This window comes from Manis pentadactyla, chromosome 9 (genome assembly GCF_030020395.1).
Source record: "Manis pentadactyla isolate mManPen7 chromosome 9, mManPen7.hap1, whole genome shotgun sequence".
Taxonomy (NCBI): Eukaryota; Metazoa; Chordata; class Mammalia; order Pholidota; family Manidae; genus Manis; species Manis pentadactyla.
This window is the reverse complement of record NC_080027.1, coordinates 36,522,764-36,546,646: the sequence shown is the minus strand read 5'-3', so window position 1 is coordinate 36,546,646 and position 23,883 is coordinate 36,522,764. Positions and strand designations below refer to the sequence as shown.

At 38.1% G+C, this 23,883-nt stretch overlaps 1 protein-coding gene across 5 annotated transcripts; it reads right to left on the bottom strand.

The window, feature by feature from the left end:
- Nucleotides 1–1,494: 1,494 nt before the first annotated feature.
- ALG8 (ALG8 alpha-1,3-glucosyltransferase) lies at nucleotides 1,495–23,391 on the bottom strand. Of its 5 annotated transcripts, none has more exons than XM_036895404.2 (13): nucleotides 23,259–23,391; nucleotides 20,121–20,199; nucleotides 16,646–16,839; nucleotides 14,656–14,765; nucleotides 13,736–13,803; nucleotides 11,560–11,686; nucleotides 11,184–11,287; nucleotides 10,205–10,328; nucleotides 7,352–7,491; nucleotides 6,023–6,162; nucleotides 4,612–4,709; nucleotides 4,229–4,301; nucleotides 1,495–2,226 (listed from the first exon to the last, which is right to left on the bottom strand). In XM_036895404.2, the coding sequence occupies exons 1-13, from the start codon at nucleotides 23,267–23,269 to the stop codon at nucleotides 1,995–1,997; spliced, it is 1,500 nt and encodes a 499-aa protein (XP_036751299.2). In that variant the 5' UTR covers nucleotides 23,270–23,391; the 3' UTR covers nucleotides 1,495–1,994. The 5 variants fall into 5 exon arrangements, with proteins under 5 accessions (XP_036751299.2, XP_036751296.2, XP_036751297.2 ...); XM_036895401.2 differs by having other exon boundaries at nucleotides 23,135–23,328; XM_036895402.2 differs by having other exon boundaries at nucleotides 10,205–10,325; nucleotides 23,135–23,328.
- Between the last annotated feature and the right edge of the window lie 492 nt (nucleotides 23,392–23,883).

The window sequence follows — 23,883 nt, the reverse complement described above, 5'->3', positions numbered from 1 at the left end:
TGGCAATGGGACATGGCCCAGAGGCTGAGGCAGCTCAAGAACGTCCGGCGCTCTGCAGGAGATTCTGGAAATCTCTGCACTACATACGCTTTCAGTTCTGACACATTACTTTCACAGTGACAACCTACAAAGCATAATTAAACTTGGCCTCTTTGAGATGCACCCAAATTCATCCCCTCATTTTTGTTTTTTTTGGCTTGCACACCAATTGGCAAAGGTGTAAGGAGCTACACTGAATCCCTTGTGCTAAAGCTGGTACTAGTCAACATTTATATTTTAATCATGGCCTATGTGGTGCGCCTCATTCATTCAATTGTGCCAAAATCTGGGGCTATCAAAACCAGCATGGTCCCTGCTCTCAAACTGTTAAAGTCTCCTGGGGGAAAACAGGATATTACAGCTGTTAATGGTAGAGGCTGACCTCTGGCATGAGAGCACACAATTGGGGTACTCAATTCTGGGGGAGAGGAAGAGAAAGGTAGAGGGAGAGGAAAGGATTCATAAAAATAACATGTTTACTGAGCACTTAGTATGTGTCATGCAGGGTTCTAAATTTTTTGTGATCATATTAGAGATGAGGACATCGAGACAAAGGATGGTTAAATAACTTGGCTATGGATAAAAACTGATGGAGGCAGGATTTAAAATCAGGCTGTGTGACTCCAGGGCCCTTGCTCTTAAATGCTCTACTACTTTCATGTTCATGGAAATGGTAGCAGTTAAGCTGAATCTTGAAGTATTCAGCAGAGGGAGGGAAGAGGAAGCAGCATGAATGAAAGGAAGCAGAGGTACAAAACAGCATGGCACACTGGAATTTTAAGTTAGGAGAGCTGGAACACAATAGGCTGCAAAGGGGACTTTGGTGAGGAAAATAGGCTATGCCCCTCTTCCCCTTTGGCAAAATCCCCACCTTTATCTCTGCAATGAGCCCCAAAAGAAATCTGAAAATTCAGTGAATGTAAGAGAAGGCACAGCTAGATTAGTATCCCAGGATGTCAGTGACCTTGGACTCTCTGATCTTCTTAGGGGATAATGGGTAAAAAAATGTGTGAAAGTTCCTAGTGTTGGCTAGATAAATGCTGGCTGAGTTTGAATGTGCAGCTGATGTTGGGCAAACTGGGTTCCTGGATAAAAAGTGTGTACAAAGTACTCTTAAGGAAGGGAGAAGACAAGACCAGGTTGCAAAAACCATGTGTGTTCACATGAGCCGAGTGTCACCAGTGGCAGCCTTATCAAAATTACAGCGCTTGCTGTTAGAATAAATGAACTGTACAAGATGTTCTTAACTCCACTAAGAGTAGATGTGATTTACAGTCTCTGCTGACAGGCCAAACCAGTTCGTTAAATACTCCCCCTGAACTTTGAGTGTATTGTCATCATATGATTTTAATGAAAACAAAATCTCCTGGAACAAGGTGGACAGAATGGGGATAGCACACCATCTGCTTGTGGGCATGAAATCGGAAACTGTAGGAGCTCGTAATGACCCAAAAGTTCTGTGCAGAAATACAAAACATATTTTATTTACATCTTTCTTAGCACGATTCTAAATACGCTTTACAGCAGGGTAGTGGTTACCAAAGACTACAAATAATGATGCTATCGATCAGATGCCCTGCTTGCTTTGTACAAGCCCAGCAGTCTGATCATCTCAGACATTTTTTTTTTTTAGGAGAACAAGGTACAGGCTTTTATTTAGAGATAAAGTGAAAAGACAGAGCTCCTGGCTCATGCCAGGAGGGGACAAGAGAGTCCCAATCTCAGACAATTTTAACAGGAAGAGGTAGGATTTGTTTCAGATGTGTTTCACTGTCTATGAGGACAAGTGGCTTCTCACCATGGTGACAATCAGGTTGCTAGGCTGGGCAAGGCCGAGTTTTGAAGAATGGTCCTCCAAACATCTACTGAAATGAATGGTTTGTGCCACCAGCAACTTTCTTCAATCTGATTAACTTGCCATGTTATAACTGCTTGGAATACATCCAACAGATCCTTTATTGTTTCTTTGTCTTGCCGAGAGGAGGGTCAGTCAGTACTGAAACGTACAGTTTGAACCAGGAATATGTGACGCCTACTGCACAATACACCGAGGTTAGTAACAAAGGGATAAAGGGGTACTTCAGCTTCCAGGAGGTGAAAGGGAATACAAATTCACAGAAGACTTCCAGAGGCCCCAGGCCAAGGAGGTAGAAAGTTTCCATCCAATTAAAAAGAGGTTTATCTTTTCTGAAGAAAAAGAGAGAGAAAAGTCTGATTTTAGATGAGTCATTCTGGTTTAGCAAACATTTCTCAGCTAAAGTCACCCACCTACACTTGTCTTGATGCAAACCACAACTAAAGCCAGAGTCAAAAGACATTAAATTTCACATTTAGAAAAAATAATAGTGATATACCACTATCTTATCTCAGCAATCCAAATTTACCTGATCATCATCTACCTATGCAGTCACTTAGCTGAAGCTGCTGAGAGAGAATCAGCTATGCATTTGGAAGAGAAAAGGGGGCTGGATGCTGTGACTGGAGTAAGAATATGGTGAACAATATGTAATCAAGGGTTTTTTAAATGTTTTTTGTTTTGGTAAAATAACCAGATTTGCTCCTTTAACCTTTTTTAAGTACAGTGAACTCTTTACAGCAGGGTAGTGGTTATCACGGACTACAAATAATGGGGGTTGGGGCACTGGCCCCTGAACAGTCAAAAATTCACATAGTTTTTTGGGGCATTACGATTAGCACACATAATGTAGTGGGGTGGGACATGGGGAAGGCGGTATAGACAGAGAAGACAAGTAATGATTCCGTAGCAGCTTACTACGCTGATGGACAGTAACTGTAATGGGGTATGTGGGGGGAACTTGATAATACGGGGAGTCTAGTACCCATAATGTTGTTCAAGTAATTGTACATTAATGATATCAAAATATAATTAATTAATTAATTAATTTAGAAATGAAAAAAATTCATAGTTTCTGACTCCCCAAAAGCTTAACTACTATTACCCTACTGGTGACCAGAAGCCTCACTGACAATATAAACAGTTGATGAGCACATTATTTTGTATATGTATTATATACTGTATTCTTACAATAAAGCTAGAGAAAAGAAAATGTTTTTCAAGTTGTTGCAAATCTCCAAGAAGTTTTTTCCAATATATTTATTGAAAAAAATATGTGTATAAGTAGACCTACGCAGTTCAAACCCATGTTGTTCAAGGGTCAATTCACTAACATTAAGTATATTGACAATGCTGTGCAATCATTACCAACACCCACTTCCAAAATATTTTCATCACCCCAACAGAAACTCTGGAAAATATTAAGCAATAATAATTCCTCATTCCCCCACCCCCTGGCCTATAACCTCAAATCTACTTTCTGTTTCTACGAATTTGCCTATTCTAGTATTTCATATAAGTGGAATCATACAATATGTCCTTTTGTGTCTGGCTTATTTCATTTAGCCCAAGTTTTCAGGGTTCATCCATGCTGTGGCACATAATAGAACATTATTCCTCTTTCTGGCTAAATAATATGCCATTGTATGTATATACCACATTTTGCTTATCCATTCATTTGCTGACACACTTGGGATGTCTCTGCCTTTTGACTACTGTGAATAAAGCTGCAGTGAACATTGGTATACAAATATCTGTTTCAGTCTGTTTTTAATTCTTGTGTTTACATACCTTGAGTGGGATTGGTAGGTTATATGGTTATAACTGAGTTTTAATATAATTAAGTATTGAGGTTTCATGGGCAAGTCAGATATGAATCATAAGCAAGATTTTAAAAATTATACAGATACTATTATACAAAGTTTAAAGGGAAAATTCTACCTAGAATTCTATGAGAATTTTTACCTGGCTTTTAGTTATCTGTATTTGTATTTACGTATCTTTAAAGTTATCTTTATTTGTATTTAGTATCTGTATTTATGTGGTTTTAGTCAAAATGTTTATTTTACTTTCTATTTTTTAATTTTCATATAACGTTTTAACTTAAGCTAGGTAGTCCCTCCTCAAATACTCCCCAAACTAAAGACGTGACCTATGATGTAATGTCAGAGTGGTGGGATTATGGGTAATTTCTACTTCTATTTGCTAATATTTTGTAGTGTTGCTACACTACCATTATAATTTAAAAATAAATTTTAAAAGGCCTGTCTGACCATTTAGGAGTAAATATTCCACAAGAGTAAATGTAATTTTAAATGTACTTTTTCCCATTACCTGAATAGAGTCTTCAGTGAAGAAATACTATAGATGGTAAACAGTAACATGAGTAAGATTTTAATGGGAAGTTCTGTTAAAAGAATAAAAAAAAATACAGATGATAATTTAGTTGATGAGAAAGATTTGCGAAACTTAAGGCAACATGAGCACACTGATACAGCTACGCAGTGCCAGGAATGCTTTTTAGGCTTAATTATGCATTTTTGTATATCTAAAGATACTAAGGATCAGGGACAAATTTGAGGTTTTGTCCTCAAGAGAATGGATGAGTTCTCTCCTTTGAAGAGATTTTAAGGTTGTTTAAATCAGAAAGCATTGATCTCTAGGCCCTGATGAAAGGGCACAGCAATCAAATCTCTCTCTGAAAAGAAGCTGCTTACCTGGAGCAGTGAAGAGCAGAGGGAAAAGGGAATAATGTCCTGTTGTGGCCAGAATCAGAAAAACCGAAGCATCTCCTGCTTTTCCCACAGACAAAAGGCTAAAAATAAAAATTCTTATAATAATTCCTTAAAACAACAACTGAAACTTACACTTGCAAACAGCTTGAATAAATTGCACTTATTATTTTTAGAACTAGGGTAAGCATAAAGTAACACACTGATCTCTGTTACAAGTCCAATTTAATTGAGAATATTGATTTTTTTAGTGGGAAACTTTAAGCAATCGATAGAAGAATGTACCACGCTTAATCAGGGAATATTCAAAAAAGAATTTTGTTTCCAAGAGTAACTGCCTTCTCTAAAAAACGGATGCTGTGCGGATTGGGAGCTGCCTAGTGGTAGTTGCCAGGGAAGGAGGACTTGGGAGTTTAATTTCCAACTCTACCGCTTTTCTCTTGGACAATGCTCTGTACCTGCTGGTGTTCAGTATGAATTCTATCTTAAGATATTTTTAAAATTAGGAAATTCCAAATTCTAAATGAACTTATTTAGACCAGCCATATACTGATCTCTGAATTTGCTTAATGTTCTTTTAGAGCTTAAATTATTTCTCTTAGGATTTAAGAACAAATCTCAAGAAAAAAAGCTCATTCTATTACTATGTATCTATCAGGTTTCCATTACACATAAAATGGACATGACTGCTTTTAAACTGCTTTTTTTTTAGCATGTCAAAGTGAAAAGATTGTTAGATTCAGGTTTATATCCCAACTGATATTTACTAATTGTATGACTTTGGATAAGTTACTTAAAATCTCTGAGCCCCATTTTCCATGGACATTAAGACAGGGGATGATACTCATTTACCCTAACTATCTTAAATAAAGGTTGTTGTGAGGCTCAAAAGAAAGAATGTAAAAAAAAGCAAAACAAAAACAAAAACAAAACAAGACCCAAAAAACAGTTCTGGAAAATATCAAGTGTTATACAATGTTAGGCTTTGTTCCATAGTGGGCCCAATCCTTACTGTGATTAACAACATGTAACAAGGAACTATGGAACCTTATTTTCACAGATGTGATGATGTGATGAGACCAAAGCCCAGGCTTTTTCTGTACTATGCTGCCATTCAATATCCAGGCCTAACAGTCCAGTATCATGGTTCTTAATCAATATAGCACCCCTTACCAAAAATGCAAACCTATACAGGCAATTTTACATACCTTAGAACCTTCATGGGTCTAAGGATCCCAAGATAGCATCTCTGTCCTGTCCTAGTATAAATCTGTTCCTGTAACGTTTGCCTTTGCCAATCCCACGGATGATGTTAAGAGGGAACAGCTCAAATGGAAAACAATAGGATAACTGTGAGATATGCCATATATACTGGCTGACTGAGCTATTGGCTTACCTCATTGGGAGAACTGCCAGGAGTATGGCTTTTTCATGGACATGCCACCCAAATATGAATGAGCTCAAGGCACAAAGAATTAGACATCGGAGAAAGCCTCTGGGCCCTTGGGGTTTAAACCAAAGACAGAAAATAGAGGGCTAGAAACAATAGGCAAAGATAAAAACTTCAGTATCATTTAAAATAGGCTTTATAGAAACATTGTTCAGGTGAATACAATTTGCACCGTCTCTGAAAAGCAGTAGATCTTAGACTATTTTCCATTAAACTGTGATAATTCATCACTTTGCTAACAGTCCACCAAGAGTTACCATAAAAACAACTCAGAAAAAAAAAGGCATTCAGAAATATGTATTTAACTCATCAAAATTAGTAATAAATGACAAAATTAAGTTCTAGGATATCTAATATCATCCCTTATTGCATCTTCATAACTAGTTAATTAGTAGTCACTGAATTTTTTAGGTCAAACTACAAAAGTTCATGGATATTTTGGGGCTAATAAATGAGATCTTAACATATTAATAAAAACATACCTAGTTTTGTGGGATGGGGTGTAATTTACAATAAAACTATGGCCTTCCATATGCAGCTTACAAGGCTGAGGTTTTCAAAAAATTTTTACTTGAGTTAAATAGGTATGCGAACAAGCAGGCCAACAGAGCTGAGTTATCTCCCACTACTGCCACAGAATTAAGCAGGGCCAGGTGTCTTGCTTAATAGACTTGACCATTTAGAAATCAAAATTAAAAGTTGAATGGAATTATGCATACGACTGAGTAATTAATATTGAATTCTATTAAAATTATATCATTAAGTTGAGGGCATCATGATCACTAACAGAAACAACTATGAATGAAGCTTCTAACAGCATCTGACTCAAATTATTTGATGCTCAAACAGCCATTGTTGACTAACCTGTCATTATCAAGACAAAATATCCAAGCAGTCTGGACAAATTAAAATTTTTTGACCAGTTTGCCATGGATGAAAACAACAAAAACCTGGCTGTCCTACTACAAACATCTTTTCCTTTCTCTCCAATGCAGTCCATACCCCTTCTTGTCTGGGATTTTCTTTTTTCCGCATCCAAGGATGAACAGACGCTCTAATAGCCACTGGCAAGAATCTCTCTCACAGAAGCTTTACTAGTAATCCTTCCTTACGGTGTTCAAAGTTGCTCTAAGAATTGCCTCAATCTGTAGCAGGATTATAGCCATGGAATTTATCCCTATGGATGGAAAACCTTTATAAAGCTGGAATTCAACCAGACACACAAAAGGAAAAGAGAGAAAACTCAAGAAATGAGTACCATGGGTGAATTCTTACCAATATGGCAACCAGAGTACAGAGGAGGGTGGCCAAAGGGGTCACCGAGGGGAGGACTGTGTGCTGGAACTGCTGAACCAGACCACTTGTCATTGAGGCCTTGGCAATCTTGTTGGGATCAAGAAGTTTCAATTCTGAACCTATAGAGGAAATAGAGATTTTATTTTGTTTTCTTTTTCTCAAATGGCATGCCATATTTTACCAACCAATTCTTTGAAAAAAATAAAAAAGCTACTACATCTTATTGTTGCCTTATGGTCAAGATTTCATTAACTTAATTGTTGTACTGTATAGTACCATATATATTATACATATACTAGTAGTACAATAGTACTACTAGTTGTACTATTCTATCCTAAGAAATCTGTCTTGCAATTATACTACATAAAGCAGCTATGTGCACTGGAACAGGGACTGTGTGCAGCTTAACAAGAACTTTGCTGGCAGTCAGCATGAACAGCCATCTGCTCTCATCTCTAAAATGAAGCAAGCTATTTAAAATGCAGGTTTGACCATGTCACACCCCAGCTTTGAATCCTTCATTGCCTACAGGATAAAGCCCATATTTCTAAGCATGGCATACAGTGTCTTCCATGGCCTAGCGCCTTCCGGCCTCTCCAGCTTCATCTCCTCCACTTTCTTAAATGTGGCTTGGCCACGATAAACTGACGTACCCTCTCAACACTTGGGTTCCTTTGCACAGGCCACTCTCTCTGCAAAGAATGGCATACTCTTTGCAAAGTTAAGTCCTAATTTACTCACTTACCTGAGAAAACTCCTAACTCCAAAGTAGAACTGATTTTCTTGAGGGCTAGGTATACACATGTGGACATTGCACACATCTCTCTAGTGTTCGCCATACAGCACTGTATCTGTTTATGTACTCAGTTCCTCTATACTGGGTTCCTTAGCAGCAGGAATAATCACCAATTCATTTGTATCCCCAGTTCAATAAATATCTATGAAATCAATCAAGTCTGAGGATGATGATGATGCAAGCCCCATCCCAGACAAGCTAACAGGACAGTCAGGGACAGACTGCATGGTCCAGTCTCATGCCGCTGAAAATCGATGAACTGTGGGAAAAGTGTAGAGCACCAAAATCCTATTCATTTACCTCTTCCCTCTCCCCTTCAGCCTGCTGATTTTCTCTTAAAGCTAGTAACTATCTTCCTGCCACTGACTTTCCAAGACAGACATCTTTTTTTTGTAAGTGGAGCCTATATATCACTATTTTTATTATGATATTATTGATATACAATCTTATGAAGGTTTCACATGAGCAACATTGTGGTTACTATATTCACCCCTATTATCTAGTCCCCACCACATACACCATTACAGTCACTGTCCATCAGCATAGTAAGATGCTGTAGAGTCACTACTTGTCTTCTCTGTGCTGTACTGCCTTCCGTGTGACCCTGATACATTATGTGTGCTAATCATAATGCCCTTTAATCCCCTTCTCCCTCCCTCCCCACTCCCCCACCCCACCCTTTTCCCTTTGGTAACTGCTAGTCCCTTCTTGGAGTCCCAAGACAGACATCTTTGAAGAGACAGATATAAAAGGTAAGGTGTAGCATAGTTTCCTAACTTAGACTAGGCAAGTGGCCCTTGTACCTCACACCATGCTGGCTATTTTAAGTTTTTTTGAAAGATAAACGGTAGGAAATTACTTTGAAAGAATCGCATGGATACCAACACATGGTTTCACAGTGGGTGAGGGATTAGTACCAAATTATGATTTCCTATAAGTACATACCAAAAACAGTAATAGTAGCCACCATGCAGTAAGAGTCTACTGTGAGCCCTGCAGCCATTACTTTAAGCCCCTGAGGCACAGAGAAATGGAGTAACTTGTCCAGAGTCACACAAGCAACAAGTGGAAGAAGTGAACCCAGTCTGTCTGGCTCCCAGGCCGCTGCTACTAACAACCTAGCATTTCTTTACTGTTGCATTTGTTTCTCACAATATGTTGCATGGGAACAGGCTAAGTACTAGTCTCCCCTTATTACAGAGAAAAACAAGACTGGAAGAATCAAGGCCACACAGCTGCAATTTATGCAGGTGGGCCTCCAACTAAGTCATCAGCCTCTAGGTCAGGAGAGGACAAACTCCAGCCTAAGGGCAAATCCAGCCTGTGACTTGTTTTTGCACAACACAGAAGCTGTGAACAGTCTTGATATTCTTAAGGGTTGTAAACTAACAGAAACACCTTATGTGGTCTGCAAAGTCTAAAATATTTACTATCTGGTACCTGACAGAGAAAGTCTGCTGACACTTCTCGGTTCTGCTATTTCCTATCAAGCCAGGTTATAGTCACAAATGACTGTGAGTTATTCCAAAGTGAGGTTTGCTTTCTTTTTTTTCTAGTAGAACCATCTCAAGATACAAACTAGTTTTTATCACAACCCAAACTTAAAAGCATAGCTTAAGTTTCCCATTTCTTATCTTTTGCATGACTCTTGTTTTCTCTATTGGTTTAATATCCAGAGTCACAGCTTACACATTCTTCTTTTCTCCTTCATATATTTAAGTTTAAAAGAAGGGTTAACTACTGAATAACGTTTCAAGGCAAAAACTGCCTTTTAAAAATGTCTAAATATTTAATTTTTTCCCAAGGAAAGGATTTGCACCTTATTGCCACAAAGCTTTTATAAAGAACACAGTTTGTCCACTGTGCTGAAGCCTCAGTCCCGAGAACTGCTCCCCCGTGCATCCTGAAAGCTGAAAGGCAGGGCCGGAGAACAAACAGTTCAGCTACATTTAAAACACACAGTGGTTTTTCCATTTCTCAATGTGACCTATCCTTACAGTCTTCATAAATCTAAGTAAGAAGGCTTGTTACTATACCGATGACGCACAGCACTTTGTCCAAAGCATTGTATAAGGCCCAGAAGTTTGGAGCCCAATATGCATGGCAGAGGCCTCTCTTGAAAGGGAAGAGTCGGGAAAAGACTTGAGGCAGTTGATTCTGCTGAGAAGAGATTAAACAGTGATCAATCTTTTCCAAATTCCAAGAGAAAACTAAGGAACTAAGTTTTCTTAGGAAAATTGAGCAGATATGTACCAGAAGCTGTACTACATTTATGGCATAGTGTATAAAAAGTTATGAGGTCTGAGTTCTAGTCTTTATTCCTTTAAGTAAGTAGTTGGGTGATCCTGGGAAGTTCACAGAATCTCTTTCTGTCTAAACTTCTCATCTGTTGAGTGGGACAAGATACATGAAAGTACTTTGAATACCAGTCTAATACTATTATGACATAAATGTAATAAGGGAAGAATTTACATGGTGCAAAGGAGGACACAGACCACAGCTTATCCAAGAGGAGAAGGTGACTGCAGGGAAGACTTTACAAAAGATGCATTGCTTTTTGGTTTTAGCAGATAAAAGTTAGCTGAATTAACAGCATGAGAAGAGGGGAAAAAAGAAAATTATCTGTTGAACACCTATAACATTCAAGGCACTTTAGAATGTTTGCCTCGGTGAATGACTGTGAAAGCACAATGAGTACTGATTTTTGGGTTACAAATAAATTACAGTGAGTAGGCAAATTAGCAAATATGGAAATCTGTGAATAGTGATCACTGACTCTGTGTGTGAGACACATAGTTAAATGTATACACATACATATTTGAATATGCACAAAAGTGTCTGAAAGAATATCATCCTGTCTTCGGGGAGCTATAAAGGAGTAATATGGGTGATTCCTAACTCCCCAAAAGGAGTAATTTTATTTTATACATTCTTGGTTTTATTATTTTTTTCTAAAAAACAAGAACAAAGACAACAGAAAACAAGTAGTAATTTATAAAAAAACAAAAGGCTTACCAAGGCTAGGAAAGGACCCAATGAAAGAGCAGAAACTAGAAAAACAACCAGTCCCAGAGAAATGAGACGGACAAAGCTGAAACTGTTCCATCGGATGGATCCATCTGCAGAAAAGGAACGCCATGAACCATCATTAGCTAGGAGCATGGAAAGCCATGATACAACGTGCTACGACTAGAAGTATCCCCTGATAGTATAACCCATCTTTATGATGTGTCAGGAACAGGGAAAAGTCAGATTGGGTAGAAGGTTTGTAGGATCAACAGCTGAGATCCGTTGTACCTGTTAATGCTTCATAAAATCCTCTCATGAAGCAAGCCACCAAGTCAAGGAAAAATAGAATAAAGAAGCTTTTGCTATTGTCACTAAAACTTGCCTGGTTTATTTGCAGTGAAACAGTAAGACCGCAGCAGATATATACCATAAGCTGGTGCTACGTAGAGGTAGATATGCTTGAAATGTAGAAGAACAGCAAAGAGAAATGCTCCTTCCATATGCCTTTTCTAGGAGATTTAAAAGGAAAATATCACTTTAAAATTCAGGGTAAACTAAATGCAGCAATGTAGTATCCTGGAACAGAAAAAGGACATTAGTGGAAAAACTGGTGAAATCTGAATGTATTAATGTCAGTTTCTTAGTCTTGATGAATGTACCATAGTTATGAGAGATGGTAACATTAGAGGAAAATGGGTGCGGGCTCTAGGAACTCTGTAAATCTAAAATTATTTTTTAGGAGTAATGTTTGTTAGAAAATAAAAAACACTGGAAATTAGTAGCACAACCACTTGAATATACTTAACACTACTAAACTGTCCACTTAAAAAGGGTTAAGGTGGTAAATTTTATGTTGTGTGTATTTTACCATGATTAAAAAATACACATATTAAAAGATATATTCTAATATACTCAATGAACTATGACATTTAGGATATATTTCAAAACAATCCTTTTATTACTAAGTGTGTGTGTGTGTGTGTGTGTGTGTGTGTGTGTGTGTACAGATCACTGTACTATTTTCTCAACTCTTATGACTTAAACTTTCTACAATAAAAAGTTATAAAATTCAGGCAAATATTTTACATGCAATATAAGGAGAACACAGGCAAGTGATTCCAGCCAGCTGTTATACTGAGCCTGGTGGGTTCATAAATTCATTATTTCAACAAATATGTATTAAGTACTAAGCTTGATACTGAGGTACAGGATACATTCTCCTAACAACACACTGTAAATTCTCCCGAAAGCCCAGAGAATTCAAGTATCCTCATCCCTTTTCAGTTTCACAATAGCTGGAGCTGATTTCCAGAGAGAGGCTGGGAATGAGAGTATGAATGAATACATATGATGTTTTGCTACTGAAGAACCATTTAAATCTTATATTACAGATCAGATAACATAGTACTATCAGGCTAAAGCACCAAGTATAGCATTTGATCCTAAAAAACTACCTAGGAGAACTAAATGTATTTTGATTAAAACAAACAAAAAACCACTGTTTTATCAGGTGTGGTCTAGAACAGATGAACTAGGAATGATAAGGAAAAAGAATGGGATGCTTCCAGATTGCTCTTCACCAGTTTTATGTTTTATTTAAGATTCAGAGGTCTATTTGGTTCTGCAGCTAAACTTGAGTTTATTTGTTCAACAACCATCCAACAGTATTTCATAGAGCACCAATTATGTTCTAAGTACTATGTGGCTTATGGTTAAAAGAAAAAAACATTCAGATTTTCACAGTTGTCAAAGAACTTTAAAACAGATTATCAGATTTGATCTTCCCAAAGCCCCTGTAAGGTAGGTAGCCCAATTTTACAAATAGCAATGTAACAAGGGGTAAATTTAATTTTATGGACGAAAAGACTGAAGCTGAGAGTGTTAAATGACTTGCCTTGGGTTAATGGTTCCCAAACCATGTATCAGTATTCTCTGGAGATTCCTAAACCCCAACCCTAGAGTTTCTGATTCAGTGCAAGAGGGATGGCCCATAAATCTGAACTTCTGATTTCCTCCTCTATAAAAAGGATAATAACTTCACAGAATAGGTCGTAAGGTTTACTCAGTAAGATATTATATATAATGTACCTAATCAGAAACAGCCAGTGCATTCTGAGTGACCCCTGAGTCACAGAGTTTACAAGGTTAGTCAGGATTTCAGCCTTGGTTTCTGATTCCAAATTCCATACTTTCCATTACACCATGCTACATGCTTCTGATGGTAAAGCCTCACCATCATAGTTACTATATTGTAAAAACTGCTGAAAGTTTCATTCTTAGATAAATGATACCAACCAAACAGAGAAAATGAAGTTGATTTCAGGCCTGCCACACTCTATCAGGTTTTAGAGTGTAATTTTCTCATCGTAAAATGAAGAAAACTATTGTCAAAATAGAAGATGTAATTTCTAAGAAATACTCAGTAAGTGTCCATAGCATTTTGTAAGTTAAAACAATCGGTTGAGTAAGTTTACCCATCACCCACTACACTATAGTTTTTACAAGCTAAAAACCAAACTTAAGGGGAAAAAAATTCAACTATTCTATTTTTTGTTTACCTGAAATAATCGTGCAATGGAGAGTAGCATTAATCCAAATAAAAAACCATTGTACTGGAAATGAATATCTGGACTTAGGTCAAGGGAAGACAACAGAGGATAACAACAAATTCACAACCAACTGTGCCAGCAGACGGAGTATAAATATTGCAAATGTTTTCTTGATAGATTAAAGACAAAAATATTACTAATATTATTACCAGTTTGGACTTCTCATGAATGTTTCCTATAAACAGTCAAATCTTAGACAAACTCTTTAACTAAAGTTTATGAAGTACCAAGGATTATCATAGGGTTTAAAAAAAAATTTATGGTTAAGAAGTTTTCCCCATGTTTTTTCCTACTTTAAAGACTCAGGAGCTAAAGGGTAAGATGTTTTTGTTTTGTTTTTTAGAATTAGGGATGAAATAAGAATGGACGTAACAGCTACTGAAGGGCCCTCCATCATTTATAGGATATATATAACTGTATGCAGCCCTCTGTTGTTTATAGGACAGAGAAATCTTACTTATTACCTCTATGAAGACTGTAAAATATTAGGCTTTTGTTAATTAGGATTTTAATTACATTCAGCCTCTTTGGATTTAAAAACTTTGCCTGTTAATACATGGTAAGTCAAACACTATTTAATATACATGTAGTAGATTAATCTAACAACAGGTAATAAATCCCAGTATACTGATTTAGTGATGGTTTAACTAGTTCTTGAGTATTAAGATGAACTTTTCTGGGACAAAGTACTCTAACTACCAGAGTTTGCTAAAGCTGCATAGCCCACACATTTTGGGAACCCACTAATCCACTTCATACCCATTTTCAAAAGCAGTTCACATTTCAGAATCATCATTGTAGAAAAAATTGATCTTTAGTTAGTAGGTGTCAGAATGAGAAAGGAATAGTACAGAAAATGTCAAGGATACGGTCCACAATTAACAACCCGAAGTTCCACAGCAGTAATACTGACAGAATAAACTTTGGCTTCTCTGTAAGTTCTTTACCTGCTTTTTTTCCATCAATGCATTTACAGCACCTGTATTAGAGAATCAGAAACAGCTTTCATCTTCATTAGAAATGATGAATACTTCACAATACTTCTACAGAGAACATTATGATACACCTCAAATATGTTTTGTTAGCCATTCCTGATAAAACTGTCTGTGTCATTCTTGACTGTTTAAAAAGACAGCAGCAGAAACAAAGACCTCAGAGCCAGTTCCATGTCTCTTTCCCAGCTATGCTGATCTGAAACGAAGTCTTCATTTAATAAAAATAAAAATAAAAATAAAATAACAGCCTCCAAAAACTCAAAAGTAAAAATTTTGAAACTTGAGACACACTATTTCAGCTCTTGAAAGATACAGACCAGGATGATATAGTACTACAAATTATTTACCATCATACTGGCCAAATGAAGAATAAAGCCACAATCTTGTAGTTACTGATTGTCCAAATAATGAAAAAAAAATCCATTATGTAAAAATATATGTCATTTTAAGGTCGAGCCATATTACTAAGTGGTAATAGCAGGTAACAAAACAGTATGATCCCATTTGTATTTTATAGGAATTACATTCAGACACAGGAGAGGCTGAAATAATATGTACCAAAATGTTGATAGTAATAGCTATAAGTGGAGGAGTATGTATGATTTTTATTTTGTATATGTGTGTGCTTTCTGTTTTCCAAAATTTTGATGAGGATGTATTATTCCATAAAAAGATATTTAAAAATGTGTTTCATATGAATATTGGCAAATTCTAAAAACAAAGAAATCTAAGCCAAAAAAATAGACACAATGAAGATGGATTAATGAGGGGCTAGCCAAAGATGTCCTTTTCCATGGAGCCTCAGTTTCCTCAAATAGAGACAGTAATATTACAGGTTAACGGAGAAAATAAGTTAATAAACTATGCATAGTGTCTGGTTCTGGGAACTGGAACATTGATTTCAATAATTCTATCTTACTTAATTGCTCCCTCTGTATTATAGATGGAAATAATTCTCTTTTTCTCTTTCTGTCTCTACACACTGTCTCTGGGAGTTTGAACTCAAACATTTTGAGTTTAAAGAAGTATATTACAAATCACCTTCCCTTCCAGGTCATTAACAGATTGAAAGTAAGGATTCAAACAGGACTCTTGCCAAGTCATAAACAGATTGAAAGTAAGGATGTCAAACAGGAGTGACTCTGTAAGAATGAACATGAGTTAAAACATTCCCAAGGGACTCCTTCCTGAATGGGGCAAGGGTTCAGTATGAAGAGCCTCACACCAGATACTGCTCTGTCATAATCACACATACTTAAGACAGAATAGAAACCAACATTAACCGAGAACTTACTACGTGGAAGTCACTGTGCAAGACACTATATTATTTTCATTCAACCAAAAGTTATTTTGTAAGTGAAAGATGGGAAACATAACAATATAAAATATGAACACAACTTAAATTAGTGAAGAGTCTTCATGATGGAAAGAATTCAGAAACAGCAGCTAAAAGCACTCAGTAAGATTTCTTGAGTTTACTAGAAATGGAAACTGAACTGGTGGTTAGCACAATGCATATGTGTGCACAGGGGCCCTGTACGAAGGAAAGAAAACCACACGGAGCTATTTTGGGCAGGAAAAACAGAACTCGACTTGGGACTACTTTTCACAACATTCACAATCTCTTTTTCTACATCTGCCTTGTCACCCCACTTTATCCTCCATTTTCTTCTGTAAGGTTCAGTGAGACTGCTTACTGTAATTGCTCACTGTGCAGTTTAAAACACAAGAACGCAATTTTGGATGGTTCTAGCATTTGCTATTATATGAACTTTGTTTCCCTCAAATGAGGACCAAGTTAATACTGCTTAATACTGTAAATTTCCTCAACACCTTCCACACAAAATGACATTCTCAGACTTACTCGTGGACAGCATACACAAAGAGTGCATCTGTAAAGATGACAGAAAACCTCTGGAAAAGTAAGGTCCTTGCACTGGAGTAATTCATGTTATGGACATTCAGCATTTCCTCATCAAAATACTTGGCAACATGTGACAGGGCCCACTCAAACCATGCAAAAAAGGGAGGGTAATCCAAGGTCCACTCTGAAGTTTCCTGTGGCAAAAATCGAAGACAGAACATATCCTAAGTAACTAAATAAACAAAGAGGGTGCAAAGAGTGAAAATTTTCATTCTGTGGTCTCTAACAAAAGCACAGGAAATGAAACTGCATTTAAATATGTCCTGAATTAATAGAGCAATTCCTACATAAGACTGAAGACAACACCAAAATATGGTCCCTGCGTTAATTAATATGGTCCTCAGTTTGCTTATATAGAATCAGCTATATTTCAAAGGAAACTCATCTGAAACCCTGCAATAATAAACTTGATTTTGACATGATTTTACTCATCTAAATACAAACTGGGAGCGATGGCATGACAAAGGATTCCTCCAGCTTGAATTCAAGTTCTCAGAGAATCAATTTCCCTATTTGAAAAAGGAGGTACTGTGGGGATTAAATGGGATAAATATATATGAAATATATTTATAAATGACAAAATGTTAATCATCTTTTTTTTACACTAGGTTAAGAGATCCTTGAGAGCAGAAACTACTTTGTCATTTCTGTATCATGACCATTACGTACCTGACACATTAAGAATTATATAACCATTAGTTAAATGAATGAACACTTACTAATGAGTAAATGAAAATATAGATTATATGAAGAATACACAAACTTTGGGATATTATATTTCATTAGATTTCCCTAAGTCTCAGTTTCCTCATCCATGTATCAAGGATGGTAGTACCTACCTCATGAGTTATATTAAATTTTACATACATATATAAAATACTGCATATATAGTATTGAATCAGATACAAACTTCAATAAATATTATTATTATCTTAAAAATTATTACTTTTGCCATAAGATGTCCCTAAAAGTAAATCTAGCCTTGCACCTGTAAGAGCTGGGACAGCATAATTATCTTCCTACTCTGCACGTGTTGCTCTTTTCAATGGAAAACTCTTCTTTTCTGGAAGTGGACTAAGGGTTCAGTGGGTCCTAACTGGGTGCTCACAGGGTGCCCACTGGGTTCCTATTAGATGCCCAGAATTATTAGAGTCTCTCTGTGGTATAAAATGAGGTGAGAGAGACTCAAACTACTTGCTAGCTCTTCGTTCATATGAATGAATAACAAATTTAGGTCCCAATAAGAAGTAGCCTGTAGGTAGTGCAGATGCCTTAAACCTAAAACAAACCCAGAGGCTCTCTGTCTAGGGCACTCAGACTATGAACCCACCCATTTTTCCAAATCAAAGTGTCCCTGTCCAATTGAGGAGTGCTATCCCCATTCCTACACCACTCAGAGGCTCTCTATGCTGCCCCTACTCCTGACAAAGACTCCCCAAACCTAGCCGAAAGGTCCTCTTAACCTCAAGGATTTCCATCTGGAGCCATCTTCTTACCTAAACAGCTTTTGGCAAGGCAGTGAAGCTATTAGCTAGTATTTCTTTCCGTGTGAACAGTTCCATCAGTTAACTAATGCATGGTAGAGCTGGGACTCAGATCTGGGTCTCTTGACTCCAAATCCACTAGCTCAGGAAACTACTAAAACAGAGCTATTTCTTCTAAGTAGAAAATCCAATCTCTACATATGAAGATTCAAAACAATTGTGTTCATTCTATAAATATTTATTACGGGTCTTTCTGTTGTCTTTCCCAACCAGTACACCAATCAATTTAACCTGTGGCCAGAGTAGAAAGGTAGAAGTCACAGCTAAGGAGGGCTCTGTAAAGCAATCAACTGCTCACATGTCCATTCTCCTTAGTACAGCAGAAAACCCTTCCAGACCTGACTGCACGTGCCTCTCCCATCTTATCTCCTACTGTGAGGCTGCTCTCTGATACTGTCAAGTCTTACTCATAACTGAATTTCGCTCCTTGTTGGTTTTTGTTGTTATTATTGAGGAGAGCAGGAAGAACAAAGCAGCATACCATTACTAGAATCTCTTCATATAAACCTCTTCTATCTGAAATAAATCAATAATAGGAGATAGCTCTGGCTTCAATATCTTAGGATTCATTTAGGAGTCCTAAGATAACGGGTAGTAGTGAAAGTTACAGGAGTAAATGAGGAAACATCCTGAAAGAATTACAGAATTAAAAGGAAAAAGGCCACAAAGAGAACCCTGGAGAGTACCACCTTTTCAAAGGGTATACAGATGAAGAAAAGTTAGCAAAGGAGACTAAGAAGGAATCTTCAGAAAAGGAGGAAATGGTGAGAGAGGTCGGCCTTTTCATTTATAGGCTGAGGGTCATTATATTAATAATGCTAATTATTAAAAGTTCTTAGTAGTGTTTACTGAGCACTTTGTTCCAAGCACTGTGCTAAGTGCTTCACATGCATTATATTCACTTCTTCCTAGTAATTATTTGTTACCATTTATTAGTTGGGGATGTTGAGGCTTTGAAAGGTCAACCAGTTGTCCACAGTCACCCAGCATGGGCATTAAGTGGCAGAGCCCAAAGTCAAACCCAAGCAGTATGAAACCACAGCCCAAGCTCTGAACGCTAGGCCACACATCTCCTAACTGGTGTGCATATGCAAACCGAGATACCTTACATTCACATAATTACTTAAAACTCCTTAGCATTCCTGTGAAATATTTATGGTGTTATTATTATGTGAGAAGAAACTTGGCCATTTAGGTCAACTGTTGTTAAGCTTTTTCAGCATGAAGGACTATTCTGGTCTGGCCAAAACACCGAAAAGCTACCGAAGACTCATAGAAAACTTCATAGATTGTGTTAAAAAAAATCTCCCTGACAGTAGACTGCTGTTTTCGATTAAGACATTTCTGAACTAATGCCTGTTTTTCATGAAGTATCCCATGCAATTTAGTAATTCATCCCAGAAATAAAAATAGACGATTTTTATAATAGAATAGTTTGTATAAGACACATACACATCACATTCAATTATTCCTTTCCTCATAAATCACAATATATTAGGGATAGACAGGATCTTAGAAATAATTCATTCTAAATCCTCATATGCCAGATGATAAACTAAGGCTCACTGAGATGAAATATTTTCTATGCTGCAGCAAAGCCAGGCCTAGAATCCAGTTTTTCTCTTTCCCAATTCAATGTTCTTCCAAAAAGGGTGTGGCAGATATTATTATTTCTAATTTATAGTTTGGTAAACTCATGAAGTAAAGGGATTAGGGAAAAGTGCCAGAGGACAGACCTGGGGAAAGAACACAATCTCTATAAAGATTAATTAGATAAGTGACCGACCACTTAGAAAACTGTTTCAACATCGATAATATATGATTTCACACATTGTTTTAAAAAAGAAAAACAACCAAAATTTAAGACTTACCTCATAATACCATTGTGATACTGGCAAACTGTGAGTGATGGCAAGCCAGTTGCGGTGCACTTCAAAATCTGTGGAATGGCTACTCAGAACAATTAAGACGAGTAAGATGAGATTTTGTAACACTGATCAGTTTCACATTTCCAACATTAAGCTTTAAAAGGAACAGCCCCTACAGTCACAGCTCACTAACCTGTAAAGGGGCAGTCATCACATAACCCTGAAACACCTCCCTTCCTTCTGGCAAAGCTGGGGTTCTACAAGTATGTGAAAAGGGTTGTGGAATGGTCTAAGGGGCTGATCAACCCCCCATTCATTTTTTTTAAGGGAAGCCCTCAGGCTATTGCTCAGAGGTGACTTTCTCTTGTTCACAAAGAATTCTAACAAATTTATTATCTAGAAAAGGCCTCAGACAGAAGCTGGATATTCAATGATGAGTAGGAGTTCATCAGAGAGGGTGGAAAAGGCCCCCGTCCTGCCTTTCCAATGTCTCCAGATTCTCCCTGTCTACTGTTTTCCCCCTAGCTATATATAAATATAGTCAAGCATCTTCCCTCTGTGGGAGGAAAAATTTTCCCTTCTACCCTTCCAGGTTCTGTGGCTGGTCTAAGAATTAAACTGACATAAAACAGATTAACAGGAGCAAATAAGCCAATTTTGATGATGTATGTACAGATGGGAGCCCTTAAAGAAATGAGACTTATGAGACTCAAAAGGAAGCCATGTGATGTCTGCAGATGTGTCTGCAGATTCTCAAAACCATCAGCCCCAGATGATCCTTATGCCAAAGAGGCATATTTTGGGGTGGCATATTCTGCTACCCTTCTCTGTTCTTTAGAAAAAAACTTTTCTATTTGTCAACTGCTATACCTCCACTCCTTGTCTTGAATAGCACCTGACACATGTCTGGGTTCAACAGTGTTGAATTAACCACTCACCAGTCAACGAGTTCCACAGCAAACTCAATTTACACTTTCCAGTGTTTCACACACCTTTCCATAGTGACAATTCTCTCCTGAGTTTCCTAGCTAACCCCTTCTATGTCTCTTTCATGGCTTTCCATTCCACTATTCATCAAGGAAATGTTGATGGTTCCGCTGGGTACAGTTCTTGGTCCTGTTTTTGAGCAAATTAAGGCCTTATACTTACCACTTTTTACACTTATTGCTTCCACTGTGAACTGTATAACGATGCCTCCCAAAACACAATATATAACCTTGATCTCTTTCTTGAATTCTAGAGACAGATACCTCCAATTTCCTGCTAACAATGTAACCCTGGGTTTCCTACAGATTCCTCAAAATCACAATTCAAAACTTATCTGATGACCAAACAATTCCATTTCTAGGTATATGCTCAGTAGAAATGCATACACGTTTACCAAAAAACATGTACTAGGTGTATCTTCAGGCCTCCAATTATATGCCAGTCTCAGAGATTTCCCTGGTATCCAATCTAAAGTCAGTCACCCTTAATAGTCCGCTTATAGAATCCCATTCTTTTCCTTCATAATGCCTAACGCAAGTAGAGTTACATAATTACATATTTTCATTGATTTGTTTCTGGAACTGTTAGCTTTATTAAATTACTTTTATAGGGTTAGGGATTCTACCCATTCTGTCCTCCCGTGTGCCTAGCCATAGTACCTGGTATATAATAAAGCAGTTAGTAAACATTTTGTTGAATATATCTGCATTTATCCTATAGCTCCCTTCTCACAGCACGGGGGTTTCTATTTTGAGAAGCAGAGCATTAACAACTATACTATGTTCTTAATCCTGGACTAAGAGCAATATTTAGTATAACGACCTAGAAGACACATATTTCTAGACTGAATTAACTAAAACAAGAAAACTTATATGCACAGACCTACAGTGAAAAAAAGTTCCCTTTTACTCTGATTTGAAAGGAATTTCTTACATTTTGTAAAGATTTTTTCCAATTGGATTTTAAATGGAAAGGTGTTTCTTATTTGCCTTCAGTTATGCAGAAAATTTAACTGCTCTTCTTTTTCGAAATCCCTGAAAGTTATTTTGTTGACCTTATATACCATTGCTTATATAATTATATATACACATCCGTATGGATGTACACTCTATACATACATCTCTTCCAAATCCAAGAAGAGATCACTAAGAATTTGAACTAAAGGATACCAATAAACTACCCTAAACTAGGAAGTGGGAGTAGGGAGCTATGGAGGGAAGGGAGAAAAGGAAAAGGAATGAGGGGGAAAATCAAGGCAGAAGAGTTAGAAAGGATGAATAGAGGGTAGGAGCTAGTAATAAATATTGATACTGATTGTATACACATTACTACTTGGTGTTATTCCTGTTTTCCCTACTTTCTGTCTTGGCCCTGCATTGGCAGAGCAGTCTAACCCTGTGTGATGGGGCTACTGCCTACCTCATCCTGTGCCACTCTTCTGCCTCACTGCTCTTCAGCCACAAGGGCCATTTTTTGTTCCTGGAATGCTGAGTTCTTTCCTATCACAGAACCTTTGCACCGACTCTTCTCTATGCTTGAACTGCTCTTCACATTGTTTATTGTTTTATATCTTTTGGATTTTAACGCAAACATCACCTTCTAAAAGAGGTGTAAAGCCTTGTTTCCTATTCAGTACTTCTTTTTTTAGAACTTATCACAACCGGATACTTTCGTGTTTGTTTAGCTGCCCCAACTCCATCAAGGGCAAGAACCAAAGTGTCCTTTTCACCACTGCCTCTCCAGGACTTCGCACAGTAGGCAGCTGATAGACACCAGCTGATTGAATGGTGGAGGTGGGTGTTCTTAATCTGCATACTAAGGATGATAATTTTAAGGCTCAGAAACCTTAAAGTGAGACAGCGTCAGGTCTGAACTCAGCCATCCAGGGCTATGATCTAGTTCTCAAGTCAAGTAACAATATAGCAGAAAGCTTAGCAAAGGCGCACCCAGGGACATCCACACTTAATCTCCCCGCCCTGACCAACCGCGGGGGCCTCCCTGCCCATTCTCTGGCCGTGCGGGTCCCTTACTAGGTGGGGATGAGAAGGCATTTGAGGAGAGTCACCGCGAGCGCCAAAGCCGAAAACCAGTTGCCACTACCCGCTGCAATTCCGAGAGCCGCCATTGCAGCCGTGCCGCGCGTCTCCAGCCCACCTGATCTGCATCCGGGGTCCCGCGCATGCGAGGAAGGCCCTCTGAGGCGGAGCCCGCGAGTTGTGCGCATGCGCTCAGGCTGTCGCCTGGGGAAGCCGCAGCGTCGGTATTTAAACCTCCCGCTCAACGTCCTTTCCTGGTCACTCGCTCTTTGGCCCCAGGAGGGCCTCAGTGCTCCTGCACGGGTCTCAGCGGCGACAGGTGAGGTGTCATTTGTCACCAGACTTCCTTCTCAGTAGCTGCTGAGAGTCGTCTCTGGGTGTTTGTTTTTGCCTGGCTTTGGGGTCCTGAGCGAGAAAGAAGTGTATCTTGCCCCAGAGACGTTCACATGCTAGTGGAGGAGACACAATTGTAATTCGAAAGTTAGGGCAGGTAAAAGTGAAAGAGCAAATCGGGACCCGGATCCTCCCTCAGCCAATCGGGACCTGGATTCTCCCCCTCATCAGTCAGCAAAAAGCCCGCCAACTCCCCAACCAATCAGCCAAAGCTGCGCCCATCACCCCACCAACCGCCCCTAGACCCCTATAAAACCTTTGTGCTTTTGAAACTCGCTCGCTCTCCAGCATCTCGCCCCTGCGTTGGTGCAGATATGAGATTGAGCTCCAGCTAGCTCAAATAAAGGCTC

Excerpts from the sequence above, each read along its gene's own strand:
- ALG8 (XM_036895401.2), bottom strand. The coding sequence starts at position 23,328 with ATGCGCACAACTCGCGGGCTCCGCCTCAGAGGGCCTTCCTCGCATGCG. Across the intron at positions 11,687-13,735 it reads CCATTGCACGATTATTTCAG|AAAAGGCATATGGAAGGAGC; the intron begins GTAAACAAAAAA and ends TAAATCTCCTAG. Across the intron at positions 10,329-11,183 it reads TGGGTCCTTTCCTAGCCTTG|CAGAATCAACTGCCTCAAGT; the intron begins GTAAGCCTTTTG and ends ATCTCTTCTCAG.